This window comes from Cryptomeria japonica, chromosome 11 (assembly GCF_030272615.1).
Source record: "Cryptomeria japonica chromosome 11, Sugi_1.0, whole genome shotgun sequence".
NCBI lineage: Eukaryota > Viridiplantae > Streptophyta > Pinopsida > Cupressales > Cupressaceae > Cryptomeria > Cryptomeria japonica.
Window position 1 is genome coordinate 591,263,868 of NC_081415.1, and position 21,544 is coordinate 591,285,411.

Genomic DNA, 21,544 nt, shown 5'->3' on the forward strand with positions numbered 1-21,544 from the left:
TACCAAGCCTCTGTCCAAAGTGAAGTTTGTGTACTTCAGGGACAGACTTGGTGTTGTGGAAAATGAAACCCTGATTGAGAGGGAGTCTCAACCTCAGTGATACATTGTGTTGTATCAAAACCACCCTCTACGGGCAATGTAAGGTGGTATTGTAATCTTCTTAGGAAGAAGAGTAATTGTTAACCATCCTCTGCGGGCAATGTAAGATGGTATTGTAACCTTTTCAGGGAGAAGAGTAATTGTTAACCATCCTCTACGGGCAATGTAAGATGGTATTGTAATCTTCTCAGGGAGAAGAGTAATTGTTAACCATCCTCTGTGGGCAATGTAAGATGGTAGAAAAGATCCTCTCCACCCTCTACAGACAATGTAAGGTGGATCCAGTCTATGCTTGTGTGCGAGCTGGAAGATTATATTATGTAGTTTCATTCTTTGCTTGTGTGCAAGATGGAAGATTATGATTATGATTCTCCTCCGTAATTAAGAGGGAGTGTTGTTTGTAATTAGGGATGGCGGATTCCAATTGCCTTAGGCAACATTGGAATCCGCCTAAGGGTCCGGTCCCTCCTTTAGCGTGTAGGGTTGGGCCCTATACCTCTCGACACATCTTAAAGAACCCCACTCTACTCCACGCCACATGCAAAGGTCCAACCCTATATACAATACATTTCGGATTAAAGGGAAAATAATATAAATTAAAGTATAAGCCAACATACATGGACAATGCATCATATAAATAAAGATACTTCTCACCTCAATTACACACATTCAGTTTTCATTTTTCATGCGAAATACATGTGCCTGCCAATGCGAATTTATAAGGAGCAAAATTACATCTGCAGTTAAAAGCGAATTACCTCTGTCATATCAGCAAACTACATCTGATAGATGAGGTGCGAAACTCATCAATGAAGAGAGTGAATTAAGGAATAAGGTTGTTGTCCATCAAAGAGCAGACTTCTGATACAAAGATTGCAGACCTAGGGTTTGGACCTGATTACTGTCAAGGTGTAACCATTTGATGCTTGTGAAAGTGCAATCTTGAGTGCAATCACCCTCAAGTACATGAGATAAGTGTTGTAACCTTCATATGAATTCAATCCATAATCAGATCTGAGGATCTTTTCTGGTTGGGTTTTTCCTCCTAGGAGGTTTTCCCAGGGTAATTGTGTCTTGTACTTATTTTGTTCTTTTCTTGGTTATGCTTAAATCTGGAAAACTATAAACTATTCATTTAATCAATTTAGTTAGTAATTAAATTCTGATTTTCTGAGTTTACATTAATCTGAAAGTGTTAAAATCAACAGTTTCATGATAATATTTTTAAAAACATGCATTACATGTGTAGATCACATAAAGGCTTTTGTAGACAATGATAATCCTAGAAATGACATCAAAAAAGCTAATACTTGTACCTCTCCTATGGTATCTAATGTGAATGGGGAAAAAGTCAATACTCCTATCAATAATATCTCTAATGGACGACAAGCATTGAAGAGCAACATGACACCATCCTCTTCTCATAGGCATACCCTAGTGCAAGGGGGGCGAGATCAAAATGTTGGTTTATCAATCCCTTTAGATCCTCCTTATTCTCCTAGAGGTTATCTTAGTCATCAAAGTATTTGTAGGGAACATGATGTTATGCATTGTATTCATGACCTATCTCCTTATATAACATTAAGAAAAGATGAAGCCCTAGATGATAAGGACCTTCCTTCCCAACCTATCAAAGAGGATATGAATGATGATAAAAAGGAGAACATTCCTACAAAGGATATTCCTTCTTCATCTAATTCTCCCTTTGATCTTTCCATGTGCCCTTACACTACAAATTTTAAAGAGATTCATGATAATAGTCCTCCTTCACAATTAAAAAGTTCTTATAGTAGCGATTATAACATAATCTCAAAACAAGGTTATAGTGGACAAGGACTTGGAAAATATGAACAAGGAATTAAAGTCCCTATAAACCCTCCTTCACAAGCTAGTACAGAAGGTCTAGCACATCCTCATCATTCACCTATGGATGATCTCCTTAGGGTGCAAAGGTTTAAGGAATATCTTGCATGGCATAGAAATTATCACCCATCTAAAGGTGCTTCTTCCTCATATAATCCTTTTTGCTCATATCATCAAACCCACGATCACCATGCCAATGATTGTCCTTGTTTTCAAAAGGGACTACAAGAACTTATTGATAATGGCACTATCAAAATAACAGAAGACAATCCACCTCCTTCTAACAACCCTTGTCCTACATCTCAAGAACCAAGACCTACTCCTATTGATGATCAAGAGAAATTAGCTACAAGAATCTTTTGGAGATTGAAGTATGATAAGAATGTTGTTTTTCCCTTTCTTAAACCTAATCAAAATTATAAGAATAGGGAAGACGATAAGCATTGTCTTTTTCATTGTGGTTATTCTCATTCTCTTGGAAATTTTAAGGCCTTTAAAGCATTTGTTCAAAACCAATATGATCAAGCTCGCATAGCTCTTACAACTGATCTTGCACTTTTTCTTGGTGGAGAAGAGGTAGTACCTTAGCAATCCATTCACCCTATCATATTGCTCCTCACCATATGGCACTGGTAGTTAACTTCATTGGGGGCTCTTTGTCATAAGTGGTGATGCTTTTTCAATAATAATCATCTTGGGGCAGCTGTTAAAACTTGTTAAAACTTGAACCAAAATATAGAAAAACTGAGATCAAAAAATAAAGAATGAAACGCAAATACACAAGCCCTTATCCTGGGAAAACCCTCCACCTGAGGGTGAAAAACCCAGCCCACTCAAAATGAACTTTATTATATCTCAGAAAAGAATACAACTGATGATAGTCTTAGATTACTATCAATCACAATAATATGAGTTTGATTCTCTACAAAATCAATCATAAGAATGAACTCAAATGATACATCTCGCATACAATCAAAAATAACTTTCATTAGACCGAAAACTCTGGATGCAAAAGGAACACATAATATCTCTAATCTGATAGACACAATCACACTAATTTGATAAATGAGAGAAGCCGATCATGAATCTATTGAAACTGCCAAAGAAGAGAGCACGAGACAAGGAAGAATAATCACTATAACATATCAGGATTTCCAATGAAGAGGCACATGAACGGAGAGGGAAAGGCACAGACAATTACAACTGCACCGACAGCCTCATATACACCGACAGCCACATGAACTAACAACCACATCACCTTCACCAACAGTCGTAGCAACATGAAGAGTCACCGACAGCAAACAAGGCAAGAAAAGAAGGGAAGCTAATGAACTGATACCAGAAGAAATAAATAAGGAACATTGCATTGATGATCTCTATCGCAGCTATATCTTCAACACTACCTCTTAGCAAGAGAGAGATCTTCATTATGTCAACATATGACAAGTACACATTACTGCAACTCAAAAGATGTAAACAAAAAAACCATCACAGATTTTATTCAATAAAGTTGTTATCTTAGTATAACAATATTCATCATAGCTACTCCTAGAGGATGAATAAAACCAAAAAATAAAAATCATAAAGTCATACACATGACTTCCACCATAGCTACTCCCAAAGGGTGGATCAAGGGATTTCACCTCGAACTTCTCTCTCAGAGAAGAACTCATTAATCAAGGGATTTCACCTCGAACTTCTCTCGCAGAGAACTCATTAACCAGGGGATTTCACCTCGAATTTCTCTTGCAGAGAAGAACTCATTAAACACTTGAGTTCAACTGCTTTTCGCTAAACCATGTCTCTCAAGTAATGATATTTAATTTCCACATGTTTGCTTCTATCATGAAATACTGGATTAACTGAAAGTTTCACACAGCTTTGATTATCACACATAATCACAGTAGGTTCCAAAGGTTGTCCAAACAAGCCTGCAAGTAATTTCCGAAGCCACACAGCTTCTCTTGCAGCCACACAAGCTGCAACATATTCTGCTTCAATTGTACTTTGTGCAACACAAGATTGTTTCTTGCTGCACCAAGAAATCATAGCTGAACCTAGGCTAAAACAACAACCTGAAGTGTTTTTTTTGTCCAACACACAGCCTGCCCAATCTGAATCAAAAAATCCCAGCAAGTTCAGCTCTACACACGAAGAAAATTTTAAGCCAAGTCCAATTGTACCACGTACATATCTCAATATATGTTTGGCTGTCACAAGGTGAATATGTCTTGGTTCACACATGAACTGACTCAAGGTAGTAACTGCATAGCATATATCAGGCCTTGTGTTAACCAAGTACATTAAAGAGCCAATTAATTGTCTATACATAGTAGGCTCAACTAAATCTGAAGTAGCTGCATCATCATGTAATTTCTTCAGATTTACTTCCATAGAAGTCACCATAGACTTACACTCTAACATGTCAAATCTTTTCAAAATATCAACTGCATACTTACCTTGACTCAATATGATTTCATTTGGTTTTTGCCATACCTCAAGTCCAAGGAAATAATGTAACAAACCAAAATCTTTCATTTCAAATTCTGAAGCTAAATCCTTCTTACATTTGTCAATGAGATCATGATTACCAGTGAGGAATAAATCATCAACATATAGTACTAAAATCAGCACCTTATCATCACATACCTTGAAGTAATAAGTTTGGATCAGCATCATTTTTAAGAAAACCCAAGCTCAAAAGATAGTGGTCTATCCTTTCATACCAAGCACGAGGGACTTGTTTAAGACCATATAAGGCCTTTTTCAGCCTACATACATGAGAGTTTCTATTGTGAATAATAAAGCCCTCTGGCTGCTCAATGTAAACCTCCTCTTCAATTTTACCATTCAAGAAGATTGTTTTCACATCCATTTGATAAAGTTTCCAACCCTTAACAGCTGCAACAGCTACGATAATCCTAATAGAAGTGTAACGTGCTACAAGTGCAAAGGTTTCTTCGAAATCTATACCTTCCTTTTGGGAAAAACCTTTGGCTACAAATCTAGCCTTGTACTTTTCTATACTCCTATCAGCTGCATGTTTGATTTTGAACAACCACTTAGAAGAAAACATTGATTTGTTTTTAGGCCTTGGAACAATGTCCCATACATCATTTTTCATAATAGATTGATATTCCTCTATCACGGCATCCTTCCACACTTGCTGATTTAAAGCCTCTTCAACATCTGAAGGCTCGGATGCTAAGATATGACTCATCAAATATACATAGTCAGCAAACTTGTGAGGTCTTTTACTTTCTCTGAAAGTACTACGAGGGGCTGCATATTTTTCAGCATCTTCCATAGTGTGTCTAGCCCACAAAGGTCTTTTCTTATTAGCTAAACTATTACTAGGACCTGCTGATGTAACTATAGAGTCAACTGGATCAATTGGATCAGCTGAATCAACAGGATCTTCTAAATTTGTAAACTCCCTCTAAATGTCAGAAGATGGATTCGGATCAGCCGTATCTAAATCTTGAGGATGCTCAAAATCTTCTTTATCAGATTCTATGTTAGATTCTTTGAATTTCATGCAAGCTACATCTTCATCAAAAGAAACATCCCTGCTGATCTCAATCTGTTTTTGTCCTGGAATGTAGATTCTATATGCTTTTGAAGATTCACTATAACCAACAAAGATGTCTTTCTTGCCTGAAGGTTCTAATTTAGATCTTTTCTCTTTAGGAACATGAATATAAACAAGGCATCCAAAGATTTTGAAATAACTTACATCTAGTTTGACACCTGTAAAAGCTTCTTCTGGAATCAAGTTGTTTAGAATCTGATGAGGACCACGACTCTGAATGTGAACTGATGTCCAAAGAAATGTTTGAAGACTTTGGTCATGAATCATAGCCTTTGTTGCTTCAACAATTGTCCTGTTCTTTCTTTCAGCCACACCGTTTTGTTGAGGATTATAAGGGACACAGAACTCCCTCTTAATCCCAGCTTCAACACAAAAGTTATGAAAAACACTAGAAACATATTCTCCTTCATTATCAGATCTAAGAATTTTTATTTTCTTGCTAGATAGATTTTCAACTAGAGCTTTGAACTCTTTAAATCTAGACAGCACTTCATCAGACTCTTTAGACTTAAGAAAGTAAATCCAGCACTTACGTGAAAAATCTTCAATAAAGGTGACATGATACCAAAAACCACTAAGAGAAGCAATTGACATAGGTCCACATAAATTAGAACGAATTAATTATAGAGCATTCTTTGCCCTACATTCACTACTATGAAAGGTGCTCTTAATGTTCTTACCTAGAGCACACCCCTTACAAACACTTTCATGATTTTGATTCAGCTTAGGAAGACCAATGACAACCTTTTCCATTGAAGACAAAGTTTTGAAATTTAAATGACCAAATCTTTTATGCCACGGCTCACTTGAACTTGAAGAATCATGAGCTAAGACTTGAATAGGATGAGCTGAAAGCTTGTAAAGACTATCATGACGAACACCAATAACATGAGCTGATTGAATACTAGAGTTCTTCTTCCATGCAAGTATTTTTCCATCAGCAAAAGCAACATGATAACCTTTGTCTTCTAATGCAGAAATAGAAATCAGATTCCTCTTAATACCAGGAACAAATAGGACATCACTTAAATGAAGAGGAATACCAGAGTTCAACTGAAAAGAAGTATAACCAGCACCCTTCACAGAATAGCAAGCATCATCACCAATGATAACTTGAAGATGAGAGTCTTTTTCTTTCAAGTTTGAAAGGTGCTCACGAAAACCAGTGATATGACAAGATGCTCGACTATCCATCAACCATGTATCACTGTTAGTAGGAACATTACTAGAAAGTGCAGAAATAAATAAGAATCCTTCAAAATTTTCACTTGACTCTCTTTGAGTAGAAGGATTCTCAACATTTGCAGCAGCTGCTTGAGGCTTAGATTTTGATACACAATCTCTGGCAAAGTGACCAAATTTGTCACACCTAAAACACTGAATTCTAGAAAGGTCCTTCCATTTTTTCTTGGCATCAGGGGCTGACTCAAAATTCTTGTCTCTAAATCTTTTGAAGTTACCTTTCTTTCCTTTCCCCTTAGATGCATGGGTGATAGGGAGGATCTCACAAAAGAGTTGCACTTTGATTTGCAGGTTAGAAAGAGGTGTCATAGTGGGCTTCCATGCTTGTTTGCACCCTGCTCTCCTCTTGAATCAATCCCAACATCTAAACTCTTTTGGAAAGCTCTCTATCAACTAGTTTGTTCCAACTACTCAAGTTCATGGCTAGAACTCACTAGGGTAAGTCCAACCATCAAGTTGTCAAAATCTTTAACCTTCACTTGCAGAGGACTAGGAGGATGCTGAGATGGTGTAACAACTCCTACCATGTGGTTTTGTGGCTTGTTTCCCTCCATTTCTTCATCGCTTTCATAAATTCCTATTTTCTAGGCCTAGTAGCCCTAAGAGCCCCTTTTAGCCCTACCTTCTCGGTTTTTGCCCAATTACTCAAAAAGCTTCCAAAGGACCTCCTAAGAGCTTTAGTGATCCGAATACCCTTTTGGACATTCTTTGAGGTTGAGGGGGTTAGATTGTCTGGTACGTCCGTACAAGTACGGACCCCAAAATGGTTTTTTTTAAGGGTTTAAGGTTTAAGAGTGTTCTCCAATAGGGTTTATTGATCTCCACACCATGTCACACCTCCATACTCTCTCTGAGACTCTGCTAGACAACCATCTTCCATGCCAAACACTTGGCCCAATCTCATTTGTTCATCCCTGCAAGCAATAATGCAAATAACAGTCAAGTTCCCTAGCCGAGCTACGACAGAGCTCACCTAGGGATTGATAGCAAATTGCTCCAATGCAACTTCCAAGGCACTAAAATGAATATTCACACTGTACACAGGCTCCATGACTTGAATCCCAAAGGCAATTGAGAAAACACAATGGGATTTCAAGTAGGAGCCATTGCTAGGGTCTTAATCCCTTTGTTCAGGCCGAGAGCAGTGCAAACAAGAAAAATTTTAAACACAACACTAAACCTGCAGAATGAAGGAGTACAATCACTTCCAAAGCACCACAACAATGAATACTAAATCACCATGAAAGAATAGTACCAAGATCAATCCATCTAGTACGGACTGCTATAAGCAAATTACAAGTTTGCAAAATCTAGAAATTGCCTCAAATTCTTATTCAAAAATGTGCTCTTTTGATCTTCCAACCCCTTTACAATGATTGAAAAAGCATTATATATGCCTATTTACTGACAACCAACCTTCCATCGGTTCCTTAACCACCGATTTGATCATTTTACAAAAATTGCTCCAAAAGTTGCAAAAAATTGTCAAGCAATAATGACAACTTTTGCTCCACCATGCATTTTTGAAACTTACACATTTTTACTCACTCTAAACCCCCTAGGATGGTTCCTTAACATCAAACCAACATGTTCAAAAGCCTTATGAGACCTTATAAGGAGTTTTATCCTATTTTGCAAAATGATGTCATTTTTGGCTTACAAAGGCACATTGGCCAAAACTGAGAAAACAAGCTAACACTAGAGACAAACAAACTACAAATACCCCTAAAACACACTTGTGGACCTACCACCAGTCCTTTATTCACTCATTGATCCCATTGAGGATCATTCACTCCAAAATTGTGAAAATTTATCAAGAAATCCAGGTGCTCCTGCACCAATGGGCAACAAGCACATGATCATCTTCATGATGAGATTTGCGACCATAACCTCTTGCTTCTTGTCTGCATTCTTCCTGAATGCAATATGCCCTCAACCTATAAAATTTAGGAAGATCATCTCTTCCACTAATGCCTTGAATGAAGGATTCCCAGGAGATGGGAAGTCCATTCATAGCTAACATAACCAAGTCTTTATCAACAAAAGTATCTCCAATTGCACTGAACTGATCTTTTAACTCAGAATCTTCATGAAATAAGAAGTAACAGATTCTCCTCTAGACATTTTCACATGCAGCAATTGACACCTCAGGGCTAAAGCTCTGATGGTATTGTTGAATTCATAAAAATCCTTTAGAGTCTGAAACATTTCCTTAGCTGAATCCAACTTAGAGATGATAGGCACCAAATGATACTTAACAAAATCAATCAGAATTTTCTTAGCCATGGTCTTATTCTTTCTCCATTGAATGTTCTCTGCATCAACAGAAGGTTCTTCTACATCTTTTGAGACATAGTCAAGGAGATCATTCTCTTCTAGAGTGATCAGAATTCTAAATTTCCAAGAAGAGAAATTTGACGAACCATCTAGTCTATTTTCCACTTTCAATCTGTTCACCATAATGAATGACTTAGGCAAACAACTGAAAGAAATAAAGAACTTAAAAATTCTGGTTCTGGATCGATCTTCGAGACCCGCTCTGATACCATGTTAAAACTTGAACTAGAATATAGAAAAAATGAGAACAAAAAATAAAGAATGAAACACAAATACACAAGCCCTTATCTTGGGAAAACCCTCCACCTGAGAGTGAAAAACCCAGCCCACTCAAAATGAACTTTATTATATCTCAGAAAAGAATACAACTGATGATAGTCTCAAATTACTATCAATCACAATAATATGAGTTTGATTCCCTACAAATCAATCGTAAGAATGAACTCAAATGATAAATCTCGCATACAATCAAAAAAAAAATTCATATGACAGAAAACTCTGGATGCAGAAGGAACACATAATATCTCTGATCTGACAGACACAATCACACTAATTTGATGAATGAGAGAAGCCGATCATGAATCTATCGAATCTGCCAAAGAAAAGAGCATGAGACAAGGAAGAATAATCAATATAACATATCGAGATTTCCAATGAAGAGGCACACGAAGGGAGAGGTAAAGGCACGGACGGTTACATATGCATCAACAGCCACATCACCTTCACCGACAGCCGTAGCAACATGAAGAGTCGCCAACAGCAAACAAGGCAAGAAAAGAACGGAGAAGAAATAAATAAGGAACATTGCATTGATGATCTCTATTGCAGCTATATCTTCAACAGCAGCAACATGGCTCTTCCTTGTCTCCTCGCTTGGGGGGCAAAGACAATATATATTTAATTCTCCCTTTCTCTCTAAATATTACCTCTTCTTTTGTATTACATTTTTCATAACATGATGTCCTTTCTTGCGTAGAATTATCCTTCATGCGAGTACATGTGTGTTCCTTAGGTAGGACCTAATTCCTTGCTTGAAACGGTACGTCTCTTATGAATATATCTTTCCTTGGAGGTTGTGTAATCATTCTCATTGTCTCCACGCTTAAGGGGCATTGATCTTTCTCTTATCCTTTCTAAGGATCCACTTTTCCTTTATTGGTTGGTGTTTGCTTATGATACGATGTTTTTCCTTGTGTGAAGCTGTTTGTTTGCTCAAGGATTTTCTCTTATGCAAGAGATGTGTAACCTTGACTACAACCTCTTCTTCACTTGGCAATGTATATCTATTTTAAACAAACCCTTCACTTTAGGTCAAAAGTGGGTCATCCTTCATCAAGAATCCCTTTCACTTAGCAATAGGGTGAAGGTATGCATTCTCGTTTTCCTTCTTCTCTTTTGGTCGATGATGACATTTTTTATCAAGAACTCCTCTTGGAGGTAGATTCTTTTGAGTAAAGATTTGTTCTCCTCCAAGGATTTCCTTTACACTTGTTGCAAAATATCTCTTTTCAACTATCTTGTCCTTGCTTATAAGAGTAATGCCTCTTTAGCTTGGATTGATGAACATTGTTGCCTAAAAGGATATCTCCTTGGTGTTGAAGGTGTGTATCCTTGTTTCTAGCTTCCTTAAGACATCAACATAGGACTATGTTGACATCTTAAGGGGGGCATAGCATATCACCCTCTTTGTACTATATTTTTTCATGTCTTATACGAGGTGTTTAGACTTGAAACCAAACAAAGAAAGTTTTATACGAGATGCTTCATGCCCGAAACCGGACACAACATTTTTTATGTCTTATATGGGGTACACATTCTCAAAACTAGACAAAACAAAGTCTTATACAAGATGTTCTCGAAACCAGGCATATATTTGTCTTATACGAGGTGTTCAGACTCGAAACCAGACAAAACAAAGTCTTATACGAAATGCTTCATGCCCGAAACCAGACACATTTGCATTTTTATTTCATGTCTTATACAGGTTGTTGCATGCTCAAAACCAAACAAAACAAAGTCTTATACGAGATGCTTAATTCTTGAAACCAGAAAGCAGCATATGCAGCAGGATGAGTGGAACTAGCAAAACACAGCTAGACTATTCCAACTCTCCTCCCCAACATGGATAACCTAGCATAACACAGGTTGCTAGCTCGTGGCATCCATGTCGTCTTTTCTTTTCTCCATGAGCTCATAGCTTTGCTATTTGTGGATAATAGTTCATCATTTGATGCATGCTCTTGCTCTTTTTATGTGATCGCTTGTGTTCTTGTGATAGCATTCCAAGAATGATATTAATGGTTAAGACATTTTGATTAGCAAGATCTCTTCGACTAGTTGACTTGGAGCCTTTTTGTGTTGTGTGTTTTTTTGGCTTTGTTTGTCTTTTGTCTTTGTTTGTTTGCCTTTTTATCTTTGTCTTGGTGTGTCCTTGCATAAGATTGTGTGAGTTAAGATCCTAAGATTGGGGGCTTGGTTCCTCGAAATTAGTGATGTCTTATGTAATGTCCCATAATTAGTTATACTCTAAATTATCTTAAATTTTCCCAAATCTGAAATGGGTAATTTAGTTTTAAGGGAGTACCTTTGTATACTATTTTCTTGCAACACAAAATTAGAGAACATATATGAAGTAATACTTATAAGTTGAAACATAGGCTAATGAATTAGATCGAATGATATAAATTTTTAATGTATTGATTACCATTAGCATTATATTTGTTAGATAAAATCAGATTATAGGTTAGTTGCCATTCTTTATTATCCAATTTCTCAATGCACTAGGGTAGGCGGGTTGGATAGGGTGTCCAAGAGACCCTCCACCCTAGGCCCAAGAGCAGATGCTACATCCCTCTTAGCTCCATGTGGCAGGTGTTAAGCATCCATCATGGAGTGGCGTACCCAGTGAGGTGTCCTATCGTCATTCCCCCTCATCACAACCACCTTCCCTCTTAAGCCCAAGAGCAGATGCTACGCCCCTCTTGGCTCCATCTAGCAAGTGTTAGGCATCCACTATGGAGTAGCGTACTTCAAAGAGAGTACCTCATATACAATGAACCAATTGTGATATTCTAATGAAGTTATATTTATTATTCAATTCAACCCATTATGATAATTAATTGTACTTGAAATAGTCATTACAATTCTCTTACATTCTGTTACATTAGTGTCTCATGCTTTCTGTTAATACTACTTTGTATCAGAATTGTTCATTTTCTGTCATGGCTACTTCTCACCATATTAGCACTGTACGAATTTACAGTATTATAATTTATACAAACTGAATTTGACTTGCTTTATTCTTTATGGATTTATTAACAAATATATGTACATGCATTGTGTCTAACAGTGATATTGTGTGTAGTTATTACAATGCTGTTTGAATTATTATATATTGTTTGCCTTTTCAATTTTATATCACACTAATGGTCATCAATTTGATTAAGATTGTCCACAATGATTTATATTCATTAACGTACATATTGAATTTTGATATATACATAAGATGCTGACTATTATATTTAATATTAACTCAGAAAACGTACCTGTCACTGCTCCTTACTTTTTTCTTCCTGTCTTACTGGCAATCTGAATAGTCTTCTTCTATCTTTTCTATCCTTGCTACTACCTGTAACTTAATAACAGTTCTGATCTGATCCAATCCATGGTGATGTTGCCAGATGCTTTGATCCCTTTCCTTTATATCTCTCAATGTGAGGGAGAGGTCACACCTATTCACCATGCATGCCCTTTGGCAAGAGACACACCCTGTCACCATTAGCACCTTTTGAAAGAATGCAACTCTTCATTATTTCTGCCCTTTGAAAAGGACATGACCTTTCACAATCAAGTTTGCACTTCTTATTTAAATCAGATGTGCACTTCTCATTTTCAAATTATCCCCCCCTCAAATGAGGTTCTCTTCTCCCTTTTATATCTCATTGTCGAGGGAGTCACTACTTTTCCTTCCAGGTCTTTGGACCATTCATTAACTTAATTAAATTTTAATTGATTATATTTAATTATATTCTTTTATATTTTAATTTAATTTTTAATATTTAAATTTTATTATTATTATTTATTATTAAATTCTATTTTAAAGTGGGAACATTACATCTTATCTCTTTGTGATCTTGCTCCTAATTGCTCTTCTCTATTATAATAATAATTTATTATTTTATTATTAATGCTCAATATTGTAAACTTAGTGTAAATATCTTAATAAGATCTTGCTCGATCATATTGGCAGTTTCTTTTTAGAAACTTGCCTTCTTGTAATTCTTTGTAATCCTATTTATTGAGTGTTTGCTCATTGTTAATATTACATTCAATTTTTTACCAATTACTTGTGTAATATGGTATCAAAGCCTGAATAAAGAATTTGTGAATTCTTTTTGGAGATTTTTCGGGCCTCTTGGTTTTGCTGCAGATTTTTGAAAGAAAAAAATTTGTTTTCAAAAGTCTTTTTTTTAAATCTTCTATTTTTTGAGGTTGTTAAGGACTGTGTTCATGCCGTGTAACGGGATTCTTCCTGTTTGCATCTGTCTAGCGAAGGTTTTCGGCATTTTTCAGCACAGTACAGACCCGCCATTTTTTTCTGCAACCTGCAACTTGGTCAAACCCGCGTTTTTTGACTTTCGGCCAGGGTTTTGACCATCCAGATGCAGTCGAAATTTTTTTCTGAGCACAGATTCATGGTGGGTTTTTCGAGATCTCAACTCGGTCGTTGTCAGAATTTTTTGGGTGCCTCGATTTTCGAGCCAGCAGATCCAAATTCCGACAGCAGATTCTTTCTGGGTTTTTCACAAGGATTTTTGGGTTGTCTTTGGATTTTTCTGGGTCAGCCGGAATTTTTTCTTGAAATTCGTGTTTGTCGTACTTCATTTTTTTTTAAAGTCTATACCTGCATATACCTCTGTTTCTGCATTGGGATTCGAATTTTTTGAATTCCATGCCAACGCCTCGTTTTTCATTTTTCGTACATTGGGAAACGTGTAAGATGGCATCATTGACCAACTTGATGTTGGAAGGCAGTCAGCAATTTAATGGGAAAAATTATAACACCTGGAAGCAGCGCAAGCTAATTATTTTTTAATATCGCCGCCTAGATAATCTTGTTTTGGGCACGGAGTCCCGTCCTCAAACACCTGGAGCTAACCAGGACAAGTTTGATGACCGCAATCGAGAAGCTGTTATGCTTCTCAAGCTCTCTGTTACAGATGACCAACTACCTCAGATTCCTTCCGGCAAGTCAGCTGCAAAAATTTGGAAGCATCTAAAGGAGTTGCATGAGACATCCAACAAGAGACAAGCCTTTTTCTGAAGAATCGGTTGTTCTCCATAACGATGGATGAACGCGTGACCTTACAAGAGCATATTACAAAGATTAAGGACATTCGAGATCAGCTCGAAGCTATTGGTCGGCAAATGGAGGAAGAGGATAAGGTAGTCATTACTCTGAAAAGTCTACCAAAACCGTATGAGCACTTTATAGAGACTCTCAACATTACTTCTACTAATGTTGATCTGAAGTTTCCAAAGTTATGCACCAAACTTCTGCAGCAGGATCATTGGAAACAACAATTTGGTAGCGGTGCTACTTCAGCCTCCTCAAAACATGCCTTTGTTGCCAAATCCTTTCACAAGGATAAAGGCAAATCCCAGTCATCCCAATCCTTTCAACAAAAGGGCTCTTCTCGGTCTCAGGATGGTTTCAAGAAAAAGAAGGTGCAATGAAATTACTGTCACAAATTTGGTCATATGATCAAAGATTGTCGTACCAGATTGGCTTCCGAGCAATGGAAGCAGGGAGGGTCTCAGCCTAAAGCCAATGTTGCTGAGCATACAGAGCAGAAAGAGTCTGCCTTTTATGCCATCATGGCTAAAAGACCTGTAGATCATGTGAAGTCTTTTGCCCAGTACATTGGTTCTGGTGCTTCTCGTCATTTCACTCATAGGCGTGACTAGTTTGTTGAGTTCTCTCCCTACACTGACTCAATTATTTTTGGAGGTGGTGAAGAGTACACTGTTATCGGCAAGGGCAGCGTTCAAATACAGTCTGGAGGGAGGAATCTCATATTCCTCAATGTGTACTATGTTAATGGTATGGAACATAACCTCCTTTATGTCAGTCAGATTATGCGGCATTCTCCTTAGCTGGATGTCATTCTCAATACACATAAGTGCTCGATTGTTGATCGTGCTTCTAGCACTACTGTAGCTGTTGGCATTGAGGATCATGGTCTATATAGACTTGTGGATACAGGTGATTCTCTTGAACATGCCTTCGCAGCTAAATCTTCATCTATCAGCAGTCTCTGGCATCAGCGATATGGTCACCTGAACATTCATTATCTTGCACAGCTTGTTCGGGAAGACTTAGTACATGGTCGACCTGATATTCAGACTCAGAATCATCGCATTTGTGATGCTTGCAAGGCTGGGAAGCAGCACCGGACACTGTTCAAGGATGGTGACTCATGGCGAGCCTCTAAGGTACTGCAGCCGGTCCACGCTGATGTATGTGGTCTTATGAATACTACTTTAATTACTGGGTGCAAGTATTTCTTGCTTTTTGTTGATGATTTCAGTCGTAAAATGTGGGTGTATTTCCTTATCCAAAAATCAGATGTGTTTAATGTATTTCAGAAATTTAAGGCCTTAGTAGAAAAAGAGTCTAGTTCTTCTATTATTACTCTTAGGTCTATTAATAGGGGGGATTTTTGTTCTTTTTGCTTTATCTACTTTATGTGATACACATGGCATAAAATGTCAATTAACCACACCATACACCCCTCAGCAAAACAGCGTTGTAGAACGTCGTAACCGCACCATTACAGAAATGGCTAGGTCTATGATGGAACATAGAAACGTTCCTAAGAAATATTGGGCAGAAGCAGTGTTCACAGCAGTCTATCTTCTTAATAGGTCACCCACTCATGCTGTTAAAAATAAGACTCCTGAGGAAGCATGGTCTGGTCGCAAACCTAGGATCAGCCATTTGAAAGTTTTTGGCTCTTTAGCTTATGTGTGGATTCCTGATGCCAAGCGCACTAAGTTGGATTCCAAGAGTCAGAAGCTCATGTTTACAGGGTACAGTGACAACCATAAGGCTTACCGACTGATTGATGTAGATTCTGATCGTCTTATCTTCGGTCGTGATGTTGTCTTTGATGAAGAACGAGGACCATTTCAGCTTTCCTCATCTCAACAGCATTATGAGGATCAGCCTTTGAAGGCTTCTGACTTAGGTATCTGTCTTCCATTTGGTTCACCTGATAGGAGGGATGATGCAGATTCTGTATTTGATGATGCACTACCTGAGTTTCCTCTGGAAGATGCTCATCTTCCTCCTCCTCCTGATCCTGATCCGCTTCCTCTTCCAGTTATTCCTCCTGCTCCTGATGTTGGCACATCTACTCTTCGGCCTAAATGGTGGGCTAAGACCATCAGTGCTCTTCGTCCTGATGAGCTCATTGAGGGTAGAGCTTCCAGAAATAAGGGCAAACAGCAAAACACAGTTAATTTTGCTCTTATGGCTAACATCCATAGTATCTATGAGCCTCAAACATATGTAGAGGCCAAAGGGATTCCATAGTGGGAACAGGCAATGGATGCTGAGTTCCAAAGTCTTCAGAAGAATCACACCTGGGTTCTTTCAGATCTTCCTCCAGGGAAGAAACCCATTAGTTGTAAATGGGTATATAAGGTCAAGTATCATGCAGATGGTACCTTAGATAAATATAAGGCAAAATTAGTTGCTCGAGGATTCACACAACGAGAAGGCATTGACTATGAGGAGACTTTTGCTCCTACTGCCAAGATGAGTACTATTCGTCTTCTTCCCGCCATTGCAGCTCAGTATGGTTAGAAAGTCCATCAAATGGACGTGAAGAGTGCCTTCCTCAATGGTGAATTGCAGGAAGAAGTCTACATGACGCAGCCTCCTGGTTTCAAGGTTGTCGATTCAGAACTGCAAGTGTGTAGACTCCGAAAAGCACTATATGGACTTAAATAGGCTCCTCGAGCATGGTACATAAAAATTGATCAGTACTTGGTTGCTCATGGCTTTCAGCGTAGTCCTTCAAACAGTAATCTGTATATCAAACACTCTGGTAATGATATTCTCTTTCTTGTTGTCTATGTGGATGACTTGATCATTACTGGGAATTCAGCAAATTTGATTTCAGAAATCAAACAGGATTTGTGCAGCACTTTTGATATGACAGATTTAAGACTTCTTCATTATTGTTTGGGTGTTGAGGTTTGGCAGACTGATAGCAGCATCTTCCTTTCTCAGTCTAAGTATGCCAGAAGCTTGCTTGACAGGTTTCGAATGCAGGATTGCAAACCTGCTTCCACACCTATGAAGACTGGTCTAAAATTGTTAGCCAAGTCTGATTCTCCTCTTGTAGATGAAACACAATTCAGGCAACTAGTGGGCAATCTCATCTATCTCACTGCCACTAGACCTGACCTCAATTTTGCAGTGAGCTACATCTCACGCTTCATGACGGCCCCCAGGGCTGATCATTGGGTAGCAGCGAAGCGTGTCCTACGCTATGTGAAAGGCACCTCGGATTATGGACTTCTTACACTAGGAGTGATGATCCTAGACTCAGTGGGTTCACAGATTCAGATTGAGCAGGCTCAGTTGATGACAGGAAATCAACCTCTGGATATGTGTTCAGTTTGGGATCTGGTGCAGTCACCTGGACTAGTAAGAAGCAGCAGGCAGTGGCTCTCTCTTTGACAGAAGCAGAGTATAGAGGAGCTGTTAAGGCAGCTTGTGAGGCAGTTTGGCTTCGTCGAATGCTTAGAGATATGCAAATATCTCAAGCAGGTCCGACTCCCTTGTTTTCGGACAATCAAGGAGTTCTCAAACTTGCCAAGAATCCAGTCTTCCATGAGAGAACCAAACATATAGAACTTCATTGTCACTACATTCGGCAGTTGGTTGAAGACGGATCCATTCAGTTGTTGTATGTTGCTACCTCGGAGCAGTCAGCAGATATTTTCACCAAACCCCTCAGTCTAGATAAGTTTGTAAAATTCAGGGGGTCTATTGGTGTAGTTGATAGATTGAGCATTAAGGGAGGGTATTAGAATAATACTTTATTATTTTATTATTAATGCTCAATATTGTAAACTTAGTGTAAATATCTTAATAAGATCTTGCTCGATCTTATTGGCAGTTTCTTTTTAGAAACTTGCCTTCTTGTGATTCTTTGTAATCCTATTTATTGAGCGTTTGCTCATTGTTAATATTACATTCAATTTTTTACCAATTACTTGCGTAATACTCTCTCTCATCTTTCTACTTTATCACGAGTATTTGCATAGGCTCATACTCCCATTAAAGTGAGAGCTAAATATAGCGTCATAAATTGTAACCGGTCCAATTTACACCTCGTGTTTGTGCTCCTACTTTATCATGTCCTATCTCCATCCTCTTTCTTGGTCTGTTTTGACCCTATTCTCCAACTTTGATCTCATGAACACCCTGTGGTGGTTCCTATCATGGGATACCCTCCCCCCTAGCTATTTATTTTGTTCATGTTTGTAGAAGGACCAAGGCACCCCAAAATGCCCTAGTCCCTCTCAAACGGGCCCCAATTGTAAATGGGGCAGGTTTATAATCTCTCCGATGACATTTGATTCCCGAAGCTACACATGACTGTTGGAGGTCCGCTTAATTGATAATTTACCTAGGGAACCCTATATAAAGACATCCTATCGATTCATTTTGATATCCATATGCTACTTAAAGTATTTGTCCATCCATGAAACATTCATCATCAAGCATCTTTAGAGATTCAAGGCTACATATTCATCATTCAAGCATTGTGGAGCAAACTTACATCAATCTTCATGCAAGCATGTGTGTGATTAGGGTTTTTCATGTCCATGTGCTTGTCATGCCATTACAAACAACATTTGTGATTACATTCAAAGAGCATTGCATCATCATCAACAATTGCAGACCTAAGATATATCTCCTTAACAATTATTTCAGTATTTGCATTATTTCATTCAAGGTTAATTCATAAACCAGGGTTTGACCTAGGTAAACCCCTATCCCCAACATCTCTCCATTTCTTTCTGTGTACAAGAAACAAGTGTGGGAGCTATATTCAGGTATTTCGACAATGTCAACAGTAATGAACAAGTTCAGCTTTCAACAATGGAAAATTTGAGGGGCTAGAGCGGATTATGCTACCTGGTCCCGAAAAATCAGGCCGAACTTCGAAGAACAAGTTCTAAACATCTTAGTTTGCCTAGATCTCAATTGGTGGCTCCATGGAACATCTGTAGCTTACTGTTTCTATCAAATTACCTCAATTATCCCGCATTTTAACCTAATTTCACAATTACATTCCAAATTCAACTAAGAAAGAAGGAGACTCTCACAACACAAAATTGGTAAATCTGATCAGTATTCTTAGCCCCTTTTCTAATCAACTTGTAGCTAGATCTATTGGATTTACCTCCTTTCAATGTATGGTTAATTTGGTTAGTTAGTGGTTTTATTTGTATAACCTCTAATTCCAAATTTATACCATTACAGGTGGTGATAGAGTTGTGACCTTGGATGATTATTCTGTGATACCACCATTAATGAGCCACCCCTTCTAGATGAAAAGTGGTAAATTTGATAGCCCCATCTTCGATCATTGGGTTCAACAAAAAATAGGGGTCAATATTTTGCAACCATGCTCGAGCTGAACTTTTGTTGGCAGGATTACTACTCTTTCTCTTTTTCTCTTTCCAAATAGCAGAGATCTCTGGCACTATATAGATGAACTCACCCTACAAGGTACCTGCACCGTAGTCATATGCTTTCCTAATTATTATGGATAATTATGACTGATTTTTTTTTAAACATAAAACTCATACCAGCAAGGGTTTGCAAGCAACCAATAATCAATATTAAATCAAGAACAGTCTAGAAATTATGCAAACTGTCACAGCCAATATCAGATCAGGTTTGGTAAAAATAAAATATATATTAGGGGTAGAATAGATGCAAACTGTCACAGCCAATATCAGATCAGGTTTGGTAAAAATAAAATATATATTAGGGGTAGAATAGTGCAGAAATTATGAGCTATTAGATTAACCCAGTTTGTAGGTGCTTAATAATTTATTTTTATCGTTTAATGTTGGGCTGCGATTACGGGTTTATGATGTTGAGATTGCAGTTTTATTGACACTTTGGTATTGTATACGCGTGATTTTGCTACTGGGTAGTGTTTTGGCCCTGTTTTTGTTTGAACTAGCAGCTTTACACCATATTGTATTTATGATTAATGAAAGCCACTTAAACCAAAAAAAGAAATGGTACTAACCTTGAGCTTGTCCTTCCGTTGGTGGAGCAATTTGGCAGCTCCAAGAAGCATTGTAACATGGGCATCATGCCCGCATGCATGCATTTTTCCTGCAATTTTGCTCTTGTGCTCCCATTCCACTTGCTCCTTTAAATACACCAGATATGGCGCTTATCAAATAATAGAAATAACGAAAACCTTACAAACATAAACATAATTGGCGCTGTCATGAAAATATGTAAGCACGGATGTGAATGTATATACTTGCAGAGGTAGGGCATCCATGTCTGCCCTGAGAGCAACAACGGGAGGCAATCCAGAACCAATCTGGGCCACCACACCAGTCTTTGCATATGGCCATTTATATGATACCCCCATTCTATCGAGCTCACTTCTGATAAGGGCACTTGTGTTATATTCCTCAAACATTAGTTCTGGGTACTCGTGAATTCTTCTCCTTATTGACTTCAACCATTCCATATCATTATTAGCAGCATCCATGAGCTCCCTGGCATAGATATCTATAGGTGTGACACTATCCCCATATACAGAAACCAGGGAAACCAAAACAAAGCCTGCAATTACGATGATGAATGAATGGGAGACCGCCATGGTTGGTAAATGATATTTTTCTTCCGAGATTCCCGACTATGTAATCACTATCCCTGGTTATACCGAATGAGTCTATTGGGCTCCCAAAACGACAGCGTGTTAGTCGTGCGGCCAAATGTTTTATAGCATTATATCTATATTTTAAAAATTTTAGGTAAAATATATAGAGATATCTATTTTATTTAGATAGGGATTAATGTAGAAAAAATTCACACTTCTTTCATCATTAATGCAACATGCTTATAAAAAAAGATATGTATTTGAATCATTAATTTTTTTACATTGAGAGAAAATTTTGTATCAAATATTAACCTTTCAAAAAGCTTCAAACCAAAATGAAAATAAAAATAGGCCATCAAGGAAATAACAAAATGTGGATGCAACCTAAATTTAAGTTGGAATTTCAATGGTTAGGAGACAATGTCTAATTACTATTTTTTACAAAAATGTGTTTTAAATCACAATAATAATA

At 37.7% G+C, this 21,544-nt stretch overlaps 1 protein-coding gene across 1 annotated transcript in view; it reads right to left on the minus strand.

Annotated features, from left to right (window-relative positions):
* LOC131076320 (IAA-amino acid hydrolase ILR1-like 5) overlaps nt 1-21,203 on the minus strand; it is a 74,407-nt gene extending 53,204 nt beyond the window's left edge. The window contains exons 1-2 of the mRNA XM_058013450.2: nt 20,725-21,203; nt 20,482-20,607 (exon numbers count right to left, since the gene is read on the minus strand). Of these exons, the coding sequence (XP_057869433.2) occupies nt 20,482-20,607; nt 20,725-21,072 (474 nt within the window). The 5' untranslated portion in view covers nt 21,073-21,203. The remainder of the gene's footprint in view (nt 1-20,481; nt 20,608-20,724) is intronic.
* Nucleotides 21,204-21,544: the final 341 nt, after the last annotated feature.